This window comes from Oxyura jamaicensis, chromosome 1 (genome assembly GCF_011077185.1).
Source record: "Oxyura jamaicensis isolate SHBP4307 breed ruddy duck chromosome 1, BPBGC_Ojam_1.0, whole genome shotgun sequence".
Lineage (NCBI taxonomy): Eukaryota > Metazoa > Chordata > Aves > Anseriformes > Anatidae > Oxyura > Oxyura jamaicensis.
Genome location: NC_048893.1, coordinates 184,804,418 through 184,823,527, shown reverse-complemented (window position 1 = coordinate 184,823,527; position 19,110 = coordinate 184,804,418). Strand labels below are relative to the sequence as shown.

At 37.1% G+C, this 19,110-nt stretch overlaps 1 protein-coding gene across 1 annotated transcript in view; it reads right to left on the bottom strand.

Annotated features, from left to right (window-relative positions):
• MIPEP (mitochondrial intermediate peptidase) overlaps positions 1-19,110 on the bottom strand; it is a 73,110-nt gene that overhangs the window by 23,392 nt on the left and 30,608 nt on the right. The window contains exons 12-16 of the mRNA XM_035326263.1: positions 18,466-18,543; positions 17,719-17,923; positions 14,388-14,497; positions 7,323-7,397; positions 1,957-2,076 (exon numbers count right to left, since the gene is read on the bottom strand). Of these exons, the coding sequence (XP_035182154.1) occupies positions 1,957-2,076; positions 7,323-7,397; positions 14,388-14,497; positions 17,719-17,923; positions 18,466-18,543 (588 nt within the window). The remainder of the gene's footprint in view (positions 1-1,956; positions 2,077-7,322; positions 7,398-14,387; positions 14,498-17,718; positions 17,924-18,465; positions 18,544-19,110) is intronic.

Below are 19,110 nucleotides of genomic sequence, written 5' to 3'. Positions count from 1 at the left end.
TGTAGTTTCTGTTCCTCATTTTGGAAGTGCTATAACAAAAAGATGCATACAAATTGTCCTACTATCTGAGCTGTGTCTCAGAAAGACAGAAGTGAATCTGCTGAAGATATTTGCTGTGATTTTACTTCTAAAAATGCATCTGCATGATGAGACTGAAGCCCAAGTGCATTTGAAGGATATTTACTAAGTTTACTTGCCTGTAAAGAGCTGTAAGAGGGAATTGAGGTTAATTCTTATCAGTAGATAACAATGGATGCTTGTACAGCCCTGGCAGACAATGTGGCTACAGTAAATCACATTAATGCAATAAGATCTTCATTAAGGAAGAATTACTTTTACCCAGCACCCCTAAAACTTAAGATACACAAGTTTGCATATACTGACATAATCATTTATAACCGAGTCTGAACCTATAGGAAGCAGGTAAAATTCCCATCACCAAAAGATTTTTTCTCTGCCAGCCTTGTATGTGCCTAGCGAAATGACAGATGAAAATAAGAGCTGGTTTGTCTTACCATATTTCAACATCACACTCTGAATTGAAAGGAAGGAATATCCTCTCTTCGCTTAAAGAAACCTTTCACCTACAAGCCATTTACCTTTTTCTGGATTACAAATTAAACTGCAAGCATATCTTAAGTTTGGAAGAAGAAGCTGCAAAAGATAGCAAGCCAAATTACAGACATGAATTACTCTACAGAGTGCTTATATTTTCAGAATGTCTCTGTAAGTTTTACTGAAATTTAAATTATAATAACATTCTTGACTAGACACACTAATTTTACATTCAATAAACGTAAAGAACACGGACTTTCTGACAATTCAAACATTCACAGTACTTTTTGCTGGGATGAAGTTCCATGCCAAAACTTGTTATTCATATTGAGGCTAAGCTCATTATGAGATGTTACGCTCCTTTGAAGGTAACAGCTAAATAAAAATATTTTAAATGGAACAAAAACGCAGGCTAACTTCCAACACAAGGAACTGTTCCATTTACCAGATAAATAACACCTGCAGAGGAATGGTGTAAAACAGCACTTATAAAAGTGCTACAATGTCAGACATCTGAAGATACCTTGCTTCCACTTTTCTGGCTTTGCCAGGCCTGCAGAAGCGTTACGGTTTCAATGAGGAAAGGGCTGGATCTGCTAACACCATCATTCTCTGAGAATGTGAGTCACATTTTTGGTACGCAAAAAGAACATTTCCTGAAAAGCAGAAAGCAAAGAAAAGAACTGGGTATTCTGACCGAAGAGTCAAACAGTGATTCAGGCTATGCTCCAGCTGAGAAGTCAGCTCCAGACAGAGCAGGAAGTCTCATGACTGTAATCGATGTAAACTGCACCTTCAGATGCTCATGTGTAGTACAGGACAAATGCACTAATAGTCACGATGAAGATCATAATTATGTAGTTCAGTAAAATCAAGACTTTAAGGAACACTTTCAGCCCGTTTTCCAGGTACAACATGAAAGAATAAATGACATGCCAAAAGTCACAGCAGTACAGTGAGAAAAGCTCACTTTGAAGTCCCGCTCCACATGACTCTCTTTCACATAGTGACATTCAGTATGTGAAAACCTACAGGCAGCACAGTGTTTTGTTGACTTTTACAAACAGTCCTTTGCAAAGCTAGAATAAACCCGGTTGTCAGTGCCTTCCTTGATGAGAAAAAAAAGGAAGAAAAGGTAATTTAGTTCATCATGGGAAGCTACAGTCATACAAAAGTGTGTATATTAAGTAACTCTGATCTTTAGCTAAAAATTACCAACACTCTGGATAAAGTAAATGAAAGAAAGAAAACTATTTCAACATAACACCACAATAAGCATGTGAGTATTGCAATTGGGGGTGAGGGGACAAGTGATGCCATTAATATGCTATTGAAGAAAAGGTGCAGCTTTTGGTACCTTTTTTAGTTGCTGTGGTATATTGCTAGCATGCTAATACTCACCGTATTAGGCACATATGGCAATCCGTAAAATTTCTCCTGTGTTTCCTTTAAAATTTCTGTGGTTGACTTTTGTAGAGGATGTTTCCCATGGTAGATTTGGTCCAAGGAAGCATAGAAGACCTAAAGAGATAGAAAATGTTTGTCTTTGGCACATGGCCTTGGCATTAGACAACCAATTAAATAAAACAGAAAAGAAAGGGAGAGGGAGAACAGAGGGGGGGCGAGGGGGAAGAGTTTAAATCTATCTGGTTTTGTAAATCTTCTATTTTTACTATACCACAAAAGGACAGAAAAAGGTTTTTGCAGTACACCAGCCATCACCGTCATGACCTATCATAAATACATTTTAGGTCACTGAGAACACTGGCAGTACTAGATCGCCTACAATTTTATTTAAAGTTTAGCCCCTGTCCTAAAAGCCTTCCAAAAATTCCCCTTTTAAAAAGAATACCTTAAAATAGATTTAATAAAATGATTTAGGGATGTTCAAGTAAACGCAGTAAAATAAGCAATTCTAAGATGTGTGCATGCAACCATAAGAACAAATCACACCTGCGGGGCAAGCAAACACCCAGGCTGTGAACATAAGCACACAGAGCTGCTGATGCTGCTGAGTTTTTGATTGAGCACTCTAATGGTGTGGTACTAAAGAAGATGCTTCCTTTGTTTTACCTCCCACAATTAGAGGAATAAACTGCTCCAGTACAAGCTCAGCCTGAGCTCACACTGCAATAGTAAAATATGGTGGCACAGACCTAAGGCAATTCATAGGCAATGTTCATAGGCAATTTTTGTGCACAAGCACGTGAACTCTGGCAGTACACAGACGCATGACTGAATCACTGAGGTGTCCGAAGATCAGGAAAGCAGCGCAATAGAAAGACTTTTCAGGTCAATGTAGCAAAGAAGAGTGTCCTGGTTTCAGTTAGGACTAACCGAAACCAGGACAAAGAGTATCTGGCAGTTGAACAGCAAATATGAAAGAAGATGTGAAGATGATGTTGGCAGGGCTCAATTTGTGCCATCACTGAAAAAAATGGAGCTTTTTTTTTTTTTTTTAAATATGATGATTTCCCATTGTACTGAAGTGTAGGAAAGACAGAAGAAGAGGACACCTATTGCTGTGCAAAACAGTATTTTGAAGACGTTTAGTGGATCCAGATACTTTAGCCAAAGTTCAGGTCAGGTTATCCTGTGGTAGACAGAATTCATACGAAAATTGAGAGCTGGGAGCCTCAAAAAGCCTTTGTGCAAGGGATGAAGCAAATAATTTGGCCAGAGATTCACACCCAGTCACACTCCCAGAGAAACTGCAATGCCCTTTCCAATGAGATAAACGCATTGTTTGTCTAAGAAATTACAACCACAAAATGCAGAAATTTTATGGAGAAAAGGCTACACGGATGTTTTATGGGATCTGAAAAAAACAACCCCCTCAACCTTTGAAAAAGATTTATTACGAAATTTGGGTACAAAACCATTTCAAACTCTTTCATAATTTATTTCAACTCAACATAGTTTGGCGAGAGCTGGACATAACATATGCTTACACCAAAAATGTGGATGTTTCCAAAGGACCATATTCCTTCCGTTTGAATAACTCATCTTCGTGATTAATTCATTGGTAGTATTTTCAAGCAACAAATGTGAAAACTGTTTTTTTCTTCAAGAAAAACTGAGGGTTATAAAGGAGAGGGATGAAGAAACCACAATATGCAGGAGCTGGTTCTGAATTTTCTGCTTGCTTCCTACATGCCAATGAGGAGAAGAGGTCAGTAAGACCTAAAACTCACATGGGTAAGTCATTAATGACATGTTCTGAGGATAATTTCATGAAAATACTGCACCAAGTGGCAAACAAGGAGAACTCTTGTTTCAAATCAAACTTCGCAGGGGTGTTTTAATTTTTCCATTATATTGATAATATGAAAAACGAAATCTAAAGAAAAACCCATACTAACTCATAAGGACTACAGGATTTTTACTTTTATCTCGCAAGAGAATGAGGTTTGGTAATGCTTTTCCTTGTTCTTTTCACTGTCTGAGCTAGTCTTCAAAATCCTGGCTTGCCTTTTTTTTTGAAAAAAAAAAAAAAAAAATAGTTTAACAAGAGTGACCGCACTTAGAGTAGCAACAGGGTGACAGAGTATGACCAACAGTAAGCACCATGAACAAGTCTGAAAATTACCTGAACAAACAGTGCAACAAAACTCATATTCTTCTGTCCGTCTGGGCCTCTCTGGCTCTGCAGGAGCCATTTCACACTGACTTCCCTCTCCTGTCCAAAAACCCAGACTAAGTATCAGGAACTTTAGCATCTGATCACAGAACGTGGCATCCTGATTCAGCCCAGCCTTGATCCTCTTTCTTCCAACTCCCTGCTTCGTTAGGACCTGTTTGCAGTTGTTGTTCTGTGCTCCACACATGATGGAGTGAACTGCACTGCAGAAGACCTTCTCTAAAGTAAAATTTGGAGCCGAGTAGCTTGTGGTCAGAGAGCTGGAGCAAAAGCTCAACTCACAGCCAGGAAGTGGGGAAACAACAGCTGAAGGCCAGTGAAATGGTCTGCCTAAAGAACAATGCAGTAATAGAGAGCAAGGGAAATGAGTCATTAAAGCCAGCTATAAGCTTTCCCCCGATCCTGGCACATGTAAAGCGTGGGAAGCAAGCTATGAGCCAGGCCACCTGGAAAGAACAGTAAAAAAAAATCCAGCCCCGAAAATAAACTTGGATGAACTTTATATCCAAAAGCATTCCCATCTATGAACCACAGTTGTGTGTGTTTATGCAGGCATTTGAAATAGGAAGAGGAGAAACATCCCAGGTCCGCAGGATTTTAGATGATGCCGCTGAGGAGCATGCTAACACTTAACATGAAGCAGCAGTTAGAAGACGACTTCCAATTTCAGTAAAACCCATTTCCCAAAAGACCTAGAAATACAAAAAGGCCATCAAGTAGTTGTCCGTCTATGCATGCCCTTTCCATTTTGCAGTGACATTGCTATTTATGAGCTTAACTCGGTTCTCCAGTTCCTTCTGACTCCCTGCCCACTCATTAGGATTAACATGTAAACAGTTCGGCATTTCCCACTGAAGTTACTGCTGACTTTCTGAAAGACTCCAGGACTTAATCTGCGTGGCAAAAGCTTTATGAGAAGATGGATGGATTCTCATATCTTTCCTCTTGACTAACTGATTAAACGAGCTGGACAAAAATAGAAGATAGAGCTATAATGAAAAACATAGCCTAATTTCTTATTTTCACATGCCAATAGCCTTATTTTCTGACCAGATGACAAAAGAACCTTTAGGCATTTTCCTCACTGCTGAAAAAGAACTGTAAGCATTTTTATTTCTTTTGAAGGCCAAATATTGCATAGCATCTAGTCGTCAGTACAGAACATGCTCTTTGCAAAGGCTGGAGAAAAGGTATAAAGAGTCATCATTCGCAGTCTTTTCAGACTGTACTTTTAGTAGTACACATATACTTGGGCACCTGCAGATCAAAATGTTTTTCTTCAATGAATTATTATACTTTTGAATTACCATGAGTAACAATACAAACTTATACAAAGGTACACTTGAACTTTAGATCTGTGATGCAATCAAGTTCTCTGGGATATTTTTCCTGAATTAATAAAGTAAGTGGCTTTGCCAGGCAGTGTCTTTCGAAATGATTGCATACTTCTGCAGGCATTTTAGCTGGATTCTCCAAAAACATGGTACAGAAAGTTGGAAATTACTAATATTATTCAGTGTGGCATTGTGGTAGCTTGTCAGGGGTTGAGACCAGCTAAAGTTTAGTTACATGAGAGTAATTTTAGGGCAAACAGCCTGCTTAATCACTGTATCATTGCCAGCACAATCCAGTTATGAGGCGCCGTAGGAATCTGAGCCCACCCGAGCTGGGTGTTCTCTCCCCACTTCTAAATCTACGGGTTGTGGAGTCACCCAGGAGAGAGCCAGGAGCTACCCCATGGCAGGTGGGAGAAGCACCTGAGGGTTAACAGCAGCAGGGTGGGGATCGCCCAGTCCAGACCCTGAGACCACTGCGTTGACCTCAACATCCTTCTGGAGCTCGCCATCTCCCCTGCCACAGGACAGGAGCATTGTGTCATTCCTTATCTACCTGTGACTCAGTGTTCTTGTTCAACAAGCCCATTTAGTCCACACACAGTCAATATGGTCTCAAAACTTAACAGGATTACAGCAAATATGTATTAAAAGTTGAAAGGAAATCCATCAGATCTCTATGTAGCTGGTATGGACACAGAATAAAGAACGGGTACACATGAAAGCACCTGTGGTGGTTCCTAGTCTGCACATTGTCAAATTATTCCAACCGTGTTGGTGGACTTCCTAAAGGTCATCAATTAAGCATTCTCACTATAACTTTTATTTTGATCCAGAATTGTTTTCTTCACCAAAAAGCTCTTACATGAATTAATTATATTATTGACCATATTCTTTCTGAATTCTCATCTCTCTCTAGAAAGAGAACCTTTCAGAGCCAGAAGTGTGCATTTCGAAGTTACACCTGCAGAGAGGGCTCAGTTTGGTTCATGTCACTGAAGTATTGCTTCAGGTTCATGTTGCCTGCACAGCCAACAGTGGCCAGCAAGGAGGAGCACAGCATTGAAAGCACATTTGACAAATCCGTTCAGTTTCACCACTGAAAAATCCATGTATACACTACAAACAGTGTAAGCCTGGTTTTGATTAGTTTAACTGACATGTATACATTTACAGGTCCACACTCAAATGTCCTGATTAGTTTTAAATCACTGCACAGAGCAAACTGCAAATATTTAACTAAGTTTTTCTTTTAAATCAACCTCAGTTAACTAGTGCAACTCATGTTTGTAGACAAGGTAACAAACATTCGTGCACTTTTCAAACAGAAAAATTACAAGGGGGTGATTTTGAGAATTGCTTCTTTGCACATCTCAAAAATAATGAAAACCCTTTATTAAGGTATGAGCAGAGTTACCTCACCTAAACACTATGTCAATTGTAGCAAGACAAATTAAATGCTTCTGGCTTAAGGGAAAGGGAAAAAAAAAAGAAGAAAACAATTACAAAAATCACACAACAGAAGCTTGCAGTATACCAAACATAGCCAAACTCTCATTGTAAAAAAAGTTGGCTGAATGCTGCAATGTTACTGATCACATCTGAGAATTAGCATAGTAGGACTGAAAAAAAGTAAATATTCATACAAGATAATACCCTAAGTTCCTGATAATTTATTTATGGGAATGACTGATCAATCACATCTGCCCACAGAAAATAAAGACTTATGAATTTAATTACAGCTCCCCAACACTGAGAGAGAAGGCATGGAGACCAGAAAGCAAAGACTATACCTGGAGTTGCATATCAGCTGCAGCACACACCTTTTTGGATTCGCACAGTCTTGACACCATGTTTTTTGGAAGTGGCTTTAAAAAAAAAAAAGTCAGAACATATTTAGAATTGTTGCAAATTTGTTAGTAATGTGCTTACTATTAAAAAAGATTAAATGCAAAAAGAAAACAGACTCAGAGATACTAAAAACATCTTTGAAGTGCTTTGCACTGAGGAATTAGCAATGAAGAAGGAAATCTCATTTGCTAAAGCATTACAGCAGAAATTATCAGCCATAATTTACAGAGCAATCAAGTCTCAGTGTTTGTTCCTCTATAAAATGATTCTACACACCCTTACATACTTCTTAAAAATATAACTATAATCTTTTGACTATAATTAAAGAACAATAGATGGGGTAGCAAAAGTCCCCTCAGGTCATCTTACTAATTGTCAAAAGTAGATATTACAACAGATTCCCCTGTTGGTCTTCAAGCACAGCTTATTTAGATTCACACAGATGCCCATATAACTCCCAGAGTTTTCATAACTTAACTGGGATAGCATCCGTCCTTCTACCCTTACCCACATAAACCTATTTGGTCATCCTGGACAGTCACTATCTATCTACCCTTTGAAATTTTTAACAAAGATGAGCTTATTCCACATCTACAGCAATAAAACTGTCCATGCCAATACAGGCTGAAAGTCAGAGACATTTTTCAACAAACTCCTTTTGACTTTCTATCCAGATATCTGCAAATACAAAGACTGTTAATGACAGATTTATCCATATCTGGATACAAATGCCTGACCTCACACTTCTTCCACTGCCTCCTGAAGCTTTTCAACAGAGGTTCTTCCTAGTAAGCACATTCTTTTTTTTTTTATTATTTTCTTTTTGCCAGCAGCTTTATTAACCAAACACATTAAATATGGCTAAAATAACTGTGTTCTTGCTGAAATATTAAAAAAGTTATTACAAGTTGTATAATGTAATACAGATGTTTGGTATTATACTGAACTCTAAAAGCATACCTACACTTTTATAGTGTGTTGAAGTGTTTAAGAAATAATACATCAAAGTTTACAGATCCTGATTGCAGAGCTGTATGTTTAGATTCTGTGCAAATGATACGACTTCAAGACAAACAACGTTAATGTTCACAGAATAAAAACCTAACTCCAGGGAAGTTACATGTAAGTGAGGAAAATGTTATCAATTAACTCTGTGGAATCTGGAAGTTAAAGGAGATAAGAAAAACTCTCAAGTTGCACAGCTGTTTTATGCAGTAGCTTGCCAAGGCTTGTAACCTCTTCTCCAAGACAAATGTTAGCTGGGTCAAGAATGGGATAGAACAACACCCACTATTTTGCCTGTCATAAATGTGTGCAGCTGTTAAATTTCAACATAGAGAAACGAACCAATGAACATACAGTCTACCCTACAGTATATCTTGGTTAGGCCAGTATTCATCCTTCCCAAATATAAAAATTGTATTTCAAATTACATGATGCTTTTGGACTACTAAACCAAGAGTAAATGAGTAGTTCTCTGTAGTAATAAAGATGTTAGTGGCTGACTACCTTGAGGTTCCATACTGGATTTAACATTGTTCCAAAAAGTGTTTAATTATGTAGAAAAGTTCTTAAAACAAGAAGCAAAACAGAAAAAAATATTAGAAAGGGTAGAAAGTATGTTGGCTGGGCAATTCTTCTCCTGGTTCTATGAACATGTCTTGTCTTATTCCCTTACATAGGTCGTGTGAAGCATGTACTTCAGTGACTCTTCCTCCTGAAGCTAAAGCACATGTGGGTTTGCAACAACAGCCTCAGCTGTCATGGGAGAAAACAGTGTGTAAGGAAACCTATCCAGTTTTAAACATACTTTGTTATTAAGCACCTAACCTATCAACAAGTTTTTGCAGCTTTCTGGATGCTTTCATCTCCTAGTGAAACAGTGCAGTGTGGAGTTAAACAGAACTGATTTCTTTGAGAGGCACTTGTATTGGACAGTGAACTTGGAAAAAACTGTATTGGAATTTGTAGATTGTGATTTTTCAGTGTGAAAAAGCTGAACTTCCAAAAGCTTGGCAATAGCAAGTATGTGTATTTTACACAGTTATAATTTAAGAGTGTTAAAGCCAAGAGCAATCTTACCAGTAAGGTCAAACCAACTCTTTCAACATAATGGATTTTCAACACTATATTTCTGCTATATTAAATAATGGTAAGAGGAAGCTAAGTGTACAGGCTTTCAGCTTGTACACAAAATAAACAGAACACAAAAACACTCAAACTTTGCTAGTTGGCATTTTGGTAAACCACAATCCCACAGATCCTCACTGAATTGGGAAATTCAAGTTCGCAGTTCACTGGGGCACAGAGCAGCAAGGTTCGGCGATGCGTACAAACGCTGCTTGCTCCCTGGGAGAGCCAGGCACACCCAGCCCTGCCCGAGGAACAGCTGAAGTAGGTCTAATTCTCAGCTCAGACCCTGAGAATTTCTTACACACTCTGCACCAAAAAAAAAATAATAATAATTCACTGTACTGTACTGCAAATAGCTGACCTCAAGCAAGGGAAGATTGCTGAAAAGGCAGCCTCTGCATTCACCTATTTGTTCCTTATCTTCTGCTTATAAGCATCTACCATGTTCTAGACTGAATGCCTGAGGGGAGACACAGAAATGATCTTTAATGATTTCAGGATCCTAACTGAAAGGAATGTTCAAAGCTGCCCAGATGTCTGTGTGTTGGACACGGCTTAGCAGCACCTGTGAGAGACCAACTAGAACTCAGGTAATACCAGGAGGCTCCAGGAAACATTCATTATTTTTTTTCAGCCATATGAACACCAAACAAACAACACAGAATCACAGACCCATGAAGGTTGGAAAAGACCTCCAAGATCATCTGCTCCAACCATCCCCTACCACCAATGTCACCCACCAAACCCTGTCCCCAAGCACCACGTCCAGCCTTCCCTTGAACACCCCCAGGGATGGTGACTCCACCACCTCCCTAGGCAACCCGTCCCCCTGACTGCTCTTTCTGAGAAGAAATGTCTCCTCATTTCCAACCTGAACCTCCCCTGGCACAACTTAAGGTCATTCCCTCGGATCCTGTCACTAGTTATCTGCGAGAAGATAGAACATAGATCTGCTCTGTCCTGCAGATCAAGCTCTACTGCCTCAGCAAATTAAAATTGGCAGGAAATCACAGATAACGCTTGACAATACCTACAAAAAAAGGATGTGAGAAAGACAGAAAATTTATTTTGTTGAAATCAAGTAGCGCTGAAGATATAAATGAAATACATAAATGCTGTATTGTTTAAATCAATCAGTGCTAATGATCTGGCACAACGATTATGATTTGATCATACTTCACAAGTCAAGTAGAATTTGACACCAGAAAAAACGGTGGCAAAAATTAAATTGAAAAAAAAACTCCAAAACTTATTCCTCCCAGATCTACAGGATTTTAAAATTAAACATTTCAAGGAATGCCAGAGTGTCAGCCATATAGACACTGTGAGGTCTTGAATGTACTAATGAAGATGTACTCTTTTAGCCAACAGAAACTATTTCTCCTTATTGTTACAACTGAGTGAAGAAAAAAGTCATCAGTAGTATTATTTCATCCATCCTGAAAGATGAGTTATCCGATAAAATCAGACTGTCGTTCTCCTTCTGAAAGGAAGGCTTCACAGAACTTTGGCTAAAACTATTCTAATTGGATAACCATTCCATTTTAAAAATTTAAACATTACATGCTTTACTTCGGGTTCCATTTTTCCATCTTTTTATTCTAAGTAACCTTAAGACCTTGGCATGAATTTTTCAGCCTGTTTGCCATGGTGGCTAAAGAACAAAATTCCCTGTGTTCTAAATTCTCAAAGCATACTTAACTCCTTACTGCTGTGTAGTAACGGGGACATGTTAAGACTATTTACTATCTGTGGGCTTATTCTTGTAATCATGCTAATACAATACAGCCTTTGTAATTCCATCTCTGTGAAAAATGAAGTCAGTTCAAATTTGAACAGCTGAAATACTGGCCTTTGTTCAAGAGAGCCTCCAAAGACACACATGCTTAAAACGATTTAGCGCAGCAGACCTACCACATATCTGCATTTAACAAACAAAATTGAACAAACACTGTGGTACTGAATGGTACACATTCACCAGACTGTCTGCTTGACATTGTTATAACCTCCTTCTGGTATGGCTTGACTTCACAAGCTTACCCGAGTAATTTGACTTGAGTAACCAATTAACATAGACCTCTCTATTCACTTTTTTTTTCCTTGAGGATTTTTCACTTTGAGATATCTTTAACATGAAGGGAAAATTAGATTTGCTACTTTCTTGGAAAACATGTTTTAGTGCTGGAAAGGTTTTTGAACCAAATTCACAAGACCTGCTCCTGCTCTTCCTGCCAGAAGAACTTGCAAGCTTCTGAGGTCCGCAGTATGCAGCAGCAGCAGCACTGTCCAAAATGCACAGAAGGTAGACCGGCTTTCTATAAAATTCACTGTATTTTGGATCAGATCCTCGTGATCCGCATCTAAATGCATAATGCATTAACATCTTTGAAAGCCTACCCAACACATCTTTTTTTTCTGCAATGCTACAGTTTTCAACAGTTCCTCTGTTTTTACAATCAAAACAGCACGCCTTTCCCTTCCTGCTCCCCTAAGCACAAGTACTGATCCTCAGTAAGGACTGAGCTCAGAACCACTCCTTCTATGATTTGCTTTTATGGTAAAGGCAATCAGAAGCTGAGGCTATGCTAGAAAAGTATTTCTGACATACTCATATTTAGTAGGAGTGTTAAAAATGACACCACCAAATTCAATATGTATATGCAAAAACTACAGCACAGATGCAGCAGTTCTGAAAGACAAATGCTACTATGATGCCTGCAATGCTTCCTCGACAACCTAGGTCAGTAAGAAAACCTCTTTTGTCGACATCCATCAGAGGTTTGTTGGTGTTGTTCCTTGCACAGAAAAGCACAGTCTCTTTATTTATAGGAAAATGGAAGTTCTCGTATAGAAAAACATTTGGATGAAACGGCTTTGCAAATTTCACATTTTAACTGTTCCGCCCACCTTCCTTACTCCTACTTGAAAAGTGGGTATAATAGACTCCTTTTTCTTTCAAGTAACTAAAAAAATGGATAAAAAGATGCTGATTAACATTTCCATTTGCACACACACACACACACAAATCAGTCAGGGACCAAAACCAGGAAAAAAAAGACCCAAAAGTATTTCTGTGAAGCTGCAAATTTAAGAGAGCAGGGATTGTCTGTTCAAAGTACTTTGAAAGATAGACACAACAGATAAAAGTAATTGCTGTAAAAATCACTGAATTTCAAGAACAGAAAAATGACTTCAATCTGTTTGTATTTAAATGACAGATACAGAAATCTGGTATCAAATTCTTTTAACTAGCTTAGATGACCAACATAAGCAAAAGCAGATTTATATATGTTGGATAATGGTTTAAAAATACATTCTTTTTTTTTTTTTTAAATGCAATTAAATGGAAGCAGTCTAAAGCCCTCAAAAGCCACACAGCAATTTCAGACTCTCGTCCTCATTTTCCAGCATAATCCATTCTTGTACCCCTTCAAGACTCAATTTCTACATTAAACTTCTGAAAGGGCAAGATTTCACCAGCAATAAATATAAGACTTTTTCTGGAAATGCCAAATGGTACACAGGGCCTGGTTCTATGATTATAAACTGCAACTAAACATGGTTTAGATTTGTTAAGCCATTTTGAAAATACAAAGCCATAAATAATGTTTCACAAATCTCTTTCAGATGTTTTAGTCAAGCTCATTCTCTGAACTCATATGCAATCAGATTAACTCCACAATGTTTAAACACTACATGAACTTTATAAAGAACACTAGAAAGCAGTAACTTGGTATGTGGATTCAAACATACAAATGAACACTTCTGAACCGAGTACTTGAAACCAAGGGTTTCAAGGAGACTTTCCTAGTGCTCTGCGGAACTGATTGCCCTGTAAAAAAAAAAAGATTTACAGAGCAAATTTCTCAAATAATATCTATTAAAATAGACATTACGCAACCTATTTTTCTAGCTAACTGTTACAGAGCAGGCAAACATAATTCCACTTTCATAATACTGACAGACATGAAATGCTTACTATTGGATAAAAAGTTGAAATGAAGTGTAACACTATACAATTTAAAAGGCTCTTTTGGTTTAGCATTGATAGGTAGTGTATTCTTCAACCATCACATTTGAGTATGTTTTCACCACTGAAATTTGCCTCAATCAAAAGCACTGGAAAAAGATCTTTGGTTATTGTTTACTAGTTTGCATCTTTGAAATGTCTGTGCAAATATAAATCATGTTATGCTGTCAGGCATAAATAATTAAGCAACCATCTAAAGTCACCTTATTGCAGACAGCAACGTTTTCTAAATTTCCTACACAAAGTAGACCCTTGCATTAGACTGGCACAGAATAGATTTATGTAAAGAAGGATCAGAGTTTTAATGCAGAGATTCATGACTGCCAAAATCTACATACATAAATAAAGCAGTACTCTTTTCATCACTAAACATTTCAGTTACTACCATACACTCTGTTAAAAATGCTGCAGATCATTTCCATTTATTTCCATGTCTTGGTACCAGAGCTTTATTTTAAAACACAGTTTATAGAGTTTGATGTCAAATGCCTATTTCAGTCATAACTTATATCTAATTAAACTAAAACAACATACAAGGCTTCACCTACTACGCTAAGTTGGTATAGTGTAGAAACTACACAACCTCTGTGGAAAAACAAAAAAAAGTTGACAGATGTAAATATGATACTGACTATTAGGATCTGGTATTATTTTACAGATTACATTTGTCTTTTCTGCCATGAGAACAGTATTTTTTTCTGAATAATTAAAATTATAGTATTTGATTAGTTTATAACCTGTTTTTGTTTCTATTTTAACAGTACTACCAACACATGAAAATGTGATTCTTGTCTTGCACGTGTTTATTCCTATTTTCCATATTTCAGACATTAATTTTCCCCACCTGTCCAGTTTTATAATGCCTTGCAAACTGGTTAACCACTCGATAGTCATTTGCAAAGTACTCCATCAGAATTGAGGGAACTTCAGCAAAATCGGTAGAACATCTGGTTCCTAAAGGTAGAATAAGTGAACACATTAGCATTTGCCATTTCCATTAACACAAATAGTTAACTCTTCCCAAGAGGTTTTGCAACTTTCAGTTTGGACTTTTGGTGAACTTTAATGTTCTTTCATTTATTAAGTCAATATTTTATTTCTATAACATTATTGTACATATTGCCAGGAAAGCTTCATTATAATCCTACACATTTTACTATAAATCACAAAGTAAAACAAAATATTTGAACAGCTGGGTGAGGCACCTTATAAAGCGCTGGATCACACCCTTTTTAAACTAAACCAGACTACAGCCAAACTGGCCCTACATGAAACACCAAATCTATTTAAGTGTCCTAAACCTAAATCAAACTACAATGTAAATAAAACTCTGCCTTAATCCCATTCACAGTTACAATTTTTGCCTTCCATCTGTTTACTGAGCTTACTTATGCTTTATATTAGCCTCACTTTACAATACGAAGTCATTCATCCAAGGAAAACTTGTGCAGATTGAAGACGTCCTGCAGTGAGGTAATACCTCTGCAGTTAGTATCTTCAAAAAGCACTCTCCCCAAAACCTTATTTACTCTAATCTTTATCAGCACCTTACACCAGGAAAGTTATTAAGAAGTGTAACACATCACCAAACCAAAGCTATATTTTTAATTTCTATATTAAATTTAGGGAAGTACAGATCTGTTTTAATAACGAATCCACTGGGTCATCACATCTACCCGTCTGCCAGAGGCAATGTCAACATTTGAAACTAGTCTTAAATGAAAAGTATTTAACTTCTGCTACTCCTTCTTGAAGGAAGGAATCAATTTTTCCTTTTTGAAAAATCACTCCTTTGGTCTTTACCAATCTTTCTCTAACTTTTAATTGAATTCACAAACTGTTTATGTTTTCAGATCCTGCGTTCTTTAGTATTAACAGTATTTCCCAGACTATTTTTACTTCTTAAATTGACAAAAACTATATTGTCTCTCAGCCATCATTATCCAAAGGAAAACAAAGTTTAAAAGAGTATCCGCTGACCTGCAGCTCTTCTCTGTATTTGCTTCAGTTTGAAGTCACCTTTAGACCAGAGATATGAAACTATGCCCCAGTGCTGCATGAGGTTTTCACCCATAGCTTTCTTAAATCATTTTAATACTTAATTCTATTAGAAACACATCTGATATAGTTTCAGATCACATTCATCCCTTTCACAGACTCAACAGCTACTCATAGTTCTCCATTAACACATGCAAATGTTTTTCTGTTCCCCTACCACTGTAGAAATATCCATTTGATAGCAGAAATTCTCCTTGAACTCTTTAAACGCATGACCTGCGTTGTGTAGATCTGAATTACAATTCACTTTTAAGTGTGGTATTCAGCCTTCCAGCTCTTGTTATACAATAACCCAATCGTTCCTTTGTGCCATTACATTTCATTAATACTGTCTTTTATTTGTTTGAAAATCATTAACAAAAAGCCTAAACCAAGGCCAGTCCCAAGACAAATGCCTACAGAATATCCTAACGCCCCTCTAGCCTGTATCCTTACTCAGTATCTATTAATAAAATGATAGAATACTTTCAATAGCCATTAAAGAGAATTAGATTATCTGAAGGTCGAAAAGGTAAAAGGTTGGGCAGTTATCTGGGATAATTGAGTTCTGCTGTGAAACAACTGTAGGTATTCTCTACTGCACAATAAAATTAAAATGGAATAGAAGCAGGGTTAAAAAAATCTTGAACACACATACATTAAACAAGTAATAAATTAATGTAGTAAAATGACAGATTAGCTTAAAAGGAAGCACATCTTAAATACTAATTGTACAATATCATGCAAGTTTGGGGCCCATTAGTAGCAGAAAGGGTTCCTGTATATTTGGGAATATTAATCAGAAAAGGCAGGGAGAAGTAAGAAAGGTGTAAAATACCACTGGAATTTTAAAATTTTGTTCTCACAATAGCCTGTAATCATCTTGTTTCCACCCTGTGCCATGCTAGTGCCTCCTCTGGGATGAGCCATTTGATTGTCACACATTCCAATCCCTAAAAAATTGTACTCTGGAGAAACAACACAACTGACCTCTGATGAGGCTTTTGCAATGCTAGCTCTTCAGCGAAGTCCCCTAGGAAGAAGGACTGCCTGAGGCAACGCTGAAACCCTACACAGGGGCTCACGGAAAGTCTGAGCCTCAAAATGAGCCATTTCCTGCCCCTTCAAGACTTTTTGACATGGTTACGCATGCGATTCACCACAAGAACCCTACCAAAGCAGCTACTTAGGGCATGTATGTAACCCCTGGAGAACAGCAAGAGTGAGGCCATGTGTGTGGAAGGGCTGGGGAGAGCAATTAACTGCCTCAAGGCTTCCTATTCAGAGCTTACAATGAAAGAGCATACATACAGTGTTTATTTGTCTTCACAATGTCCAGTAATAACATACTTACAAACAGCTTGGCCTATTTTAGTTTTAACATTTAGATTTAAGAAAGGTTACTTTGTCTTTAAGTGCAAGGTATTCAATAACAGACTTCCCTTAGTTCCACTTATGTAACATGAAAATGGTAAAACACAAAATAATGCTTCAGATAAGGTAACTACCATTTCATCTTTTTTTTTTTTTTTTTTTTTTTTTTTTAATATATGAATGAATAAACAAATGTCTACTGAAAGCATTTGATTTCCAGCACACTACTACAGAAGATATACCAGGCTGTCTGCAGATAAGAAAAGTAGCATGCCAAGCAGCTTTAGCAAGTACAGGTCTTTAACCCATTTGCCGCAACTGCAGGAGAAGGGGCAGTAGCCTGCTTGCTGCCAGCCAAATCATTTCCAACCCAGAATTCATTGTGCTTTTCCACTAGGTACAAGTTCAGTTCAATTTATTTTCAATCTTCTAATTCTTTTATTCTTATAAACTCCACGTAAAGCAAATTTGCAGGAGTGCATCACATCACAACAAAAAAGATTAGCCATACAGACAGAAGAAATACAAATGCCTAAATTTTATTAGAAAAGGAAGAATACTCAAGTGTTGTTCGTTTTGTTTAGATAATGTTTGGGGATCTGATAATGTATTTTCAAGTAATCAAAGATATCAAAGTACCAACATGATTCAGGAATTTCTGGTTCATCCTTTTGTTGTTGTTGTTGTTGTTTGTTTGCTTAATTTAATCTCTTCTTCTACAAATTAAGCACTACAACAAAAGATCACTATTCTGAATTTCTTACCAGTGACATGTTGGTACCTAGTTCGTCCCAGCATAGAATGCATAGCATGTCCCATTTCATGGAAGAGATTCTCCATCATGCCAGGACTTAGCAGCGTTGGTGCGTTCCTTGTTGAAGGAGGTAGGCTAAGCATGAGAACAACTACAGGCAGCTGGTACTCTCCATTTTCCCTTAGCCTGCCTCCACGAACTGTAAAGTGACAGTCCTTTTGAAGGTAAAAGGAAACATATGGACAGCCAATGTCATTATGTCAATGATACTAAAACACTGATTGAAGTATTAAATTAGAATTAAACTATTAAGTAAATGTTTAGGTTTGATTTAATTACATAAGTTGAATTCAATGATCATTAAAGAGTTCTTCAATAACAATATATAATTCTGACCTCAAACTTAAATTATGTTTCTCCACCTTCAATATTTACTTCATATTCATAAGGAAATTACATTGTTCCATATAGAAAAGACTGAGATTCTTTTACAAAACAAAATTTAATATTTCTGTTTTAGAATTATCAAACCCTCTCAATTTTCCTAAAAATATATATATATCATTAACTCAAAGAACATTATATATATAAATTATGGATTTGGCACATAAAACCACTTTTCAAGTTATAGACTTTCCATGTTTAAATTTATTTATTTCAAGTCCAGATACCTCTTATTAAATTCACGTTGAACACAATGGCCCTAACGTTATGGTCATTACTCAAACCTGCGCTGAAATCAAATCATAAATGTTACCTGATGTGGTTTATCAGGTCGTTGAAAGAAGTCACAGTAGATGTATCCTAGCAAACCTTCATTTTCATGAACAACAGCCTGAAGAAAAAAAGAAGTATTATTTCCACAGTGAAAGCACTGATTTGTAAATTGAAGACACGGTATTCTAATCCAAAGGTTTGTAATTTGATAATGAAAATAAACCAGGAATAATCCATGTCAAAGTTGTTGGCAATGTTAGTTGGAAAAATATATACGTAAGATTTAAAGCTTGTCCTTCCAACTGCAGACATTTCTGCATCTCACTCAAAACTATGTAGTCAGAATTAGTATTAACAGTACCACTGTCTGTAGTGCCTAAATGATTTCTGAGAAGTTAACAGAATTTGATTTATCATGGACATAAAAATAGGAGAGAGTAATTATAAATTGACCCACAGGATACAAAGAACTGCAGTTCTCTGAGGCTAGTGGTGGAAGAGGAGTGAAGATCTGGTTGTCTACACATGGAGGGAGGACACCAAAAGAACCTGGGAATGTGATGAATGAACTATTGCCCAAGTTTGTCTTTCTACCCTCCACTGAAAAGAGGGCAGAAAAATAAAGAGGTAAAAGTGAATCTAAAAGTAAAAGTGACATAGGAATAAACATTAGAAACAGACAAAT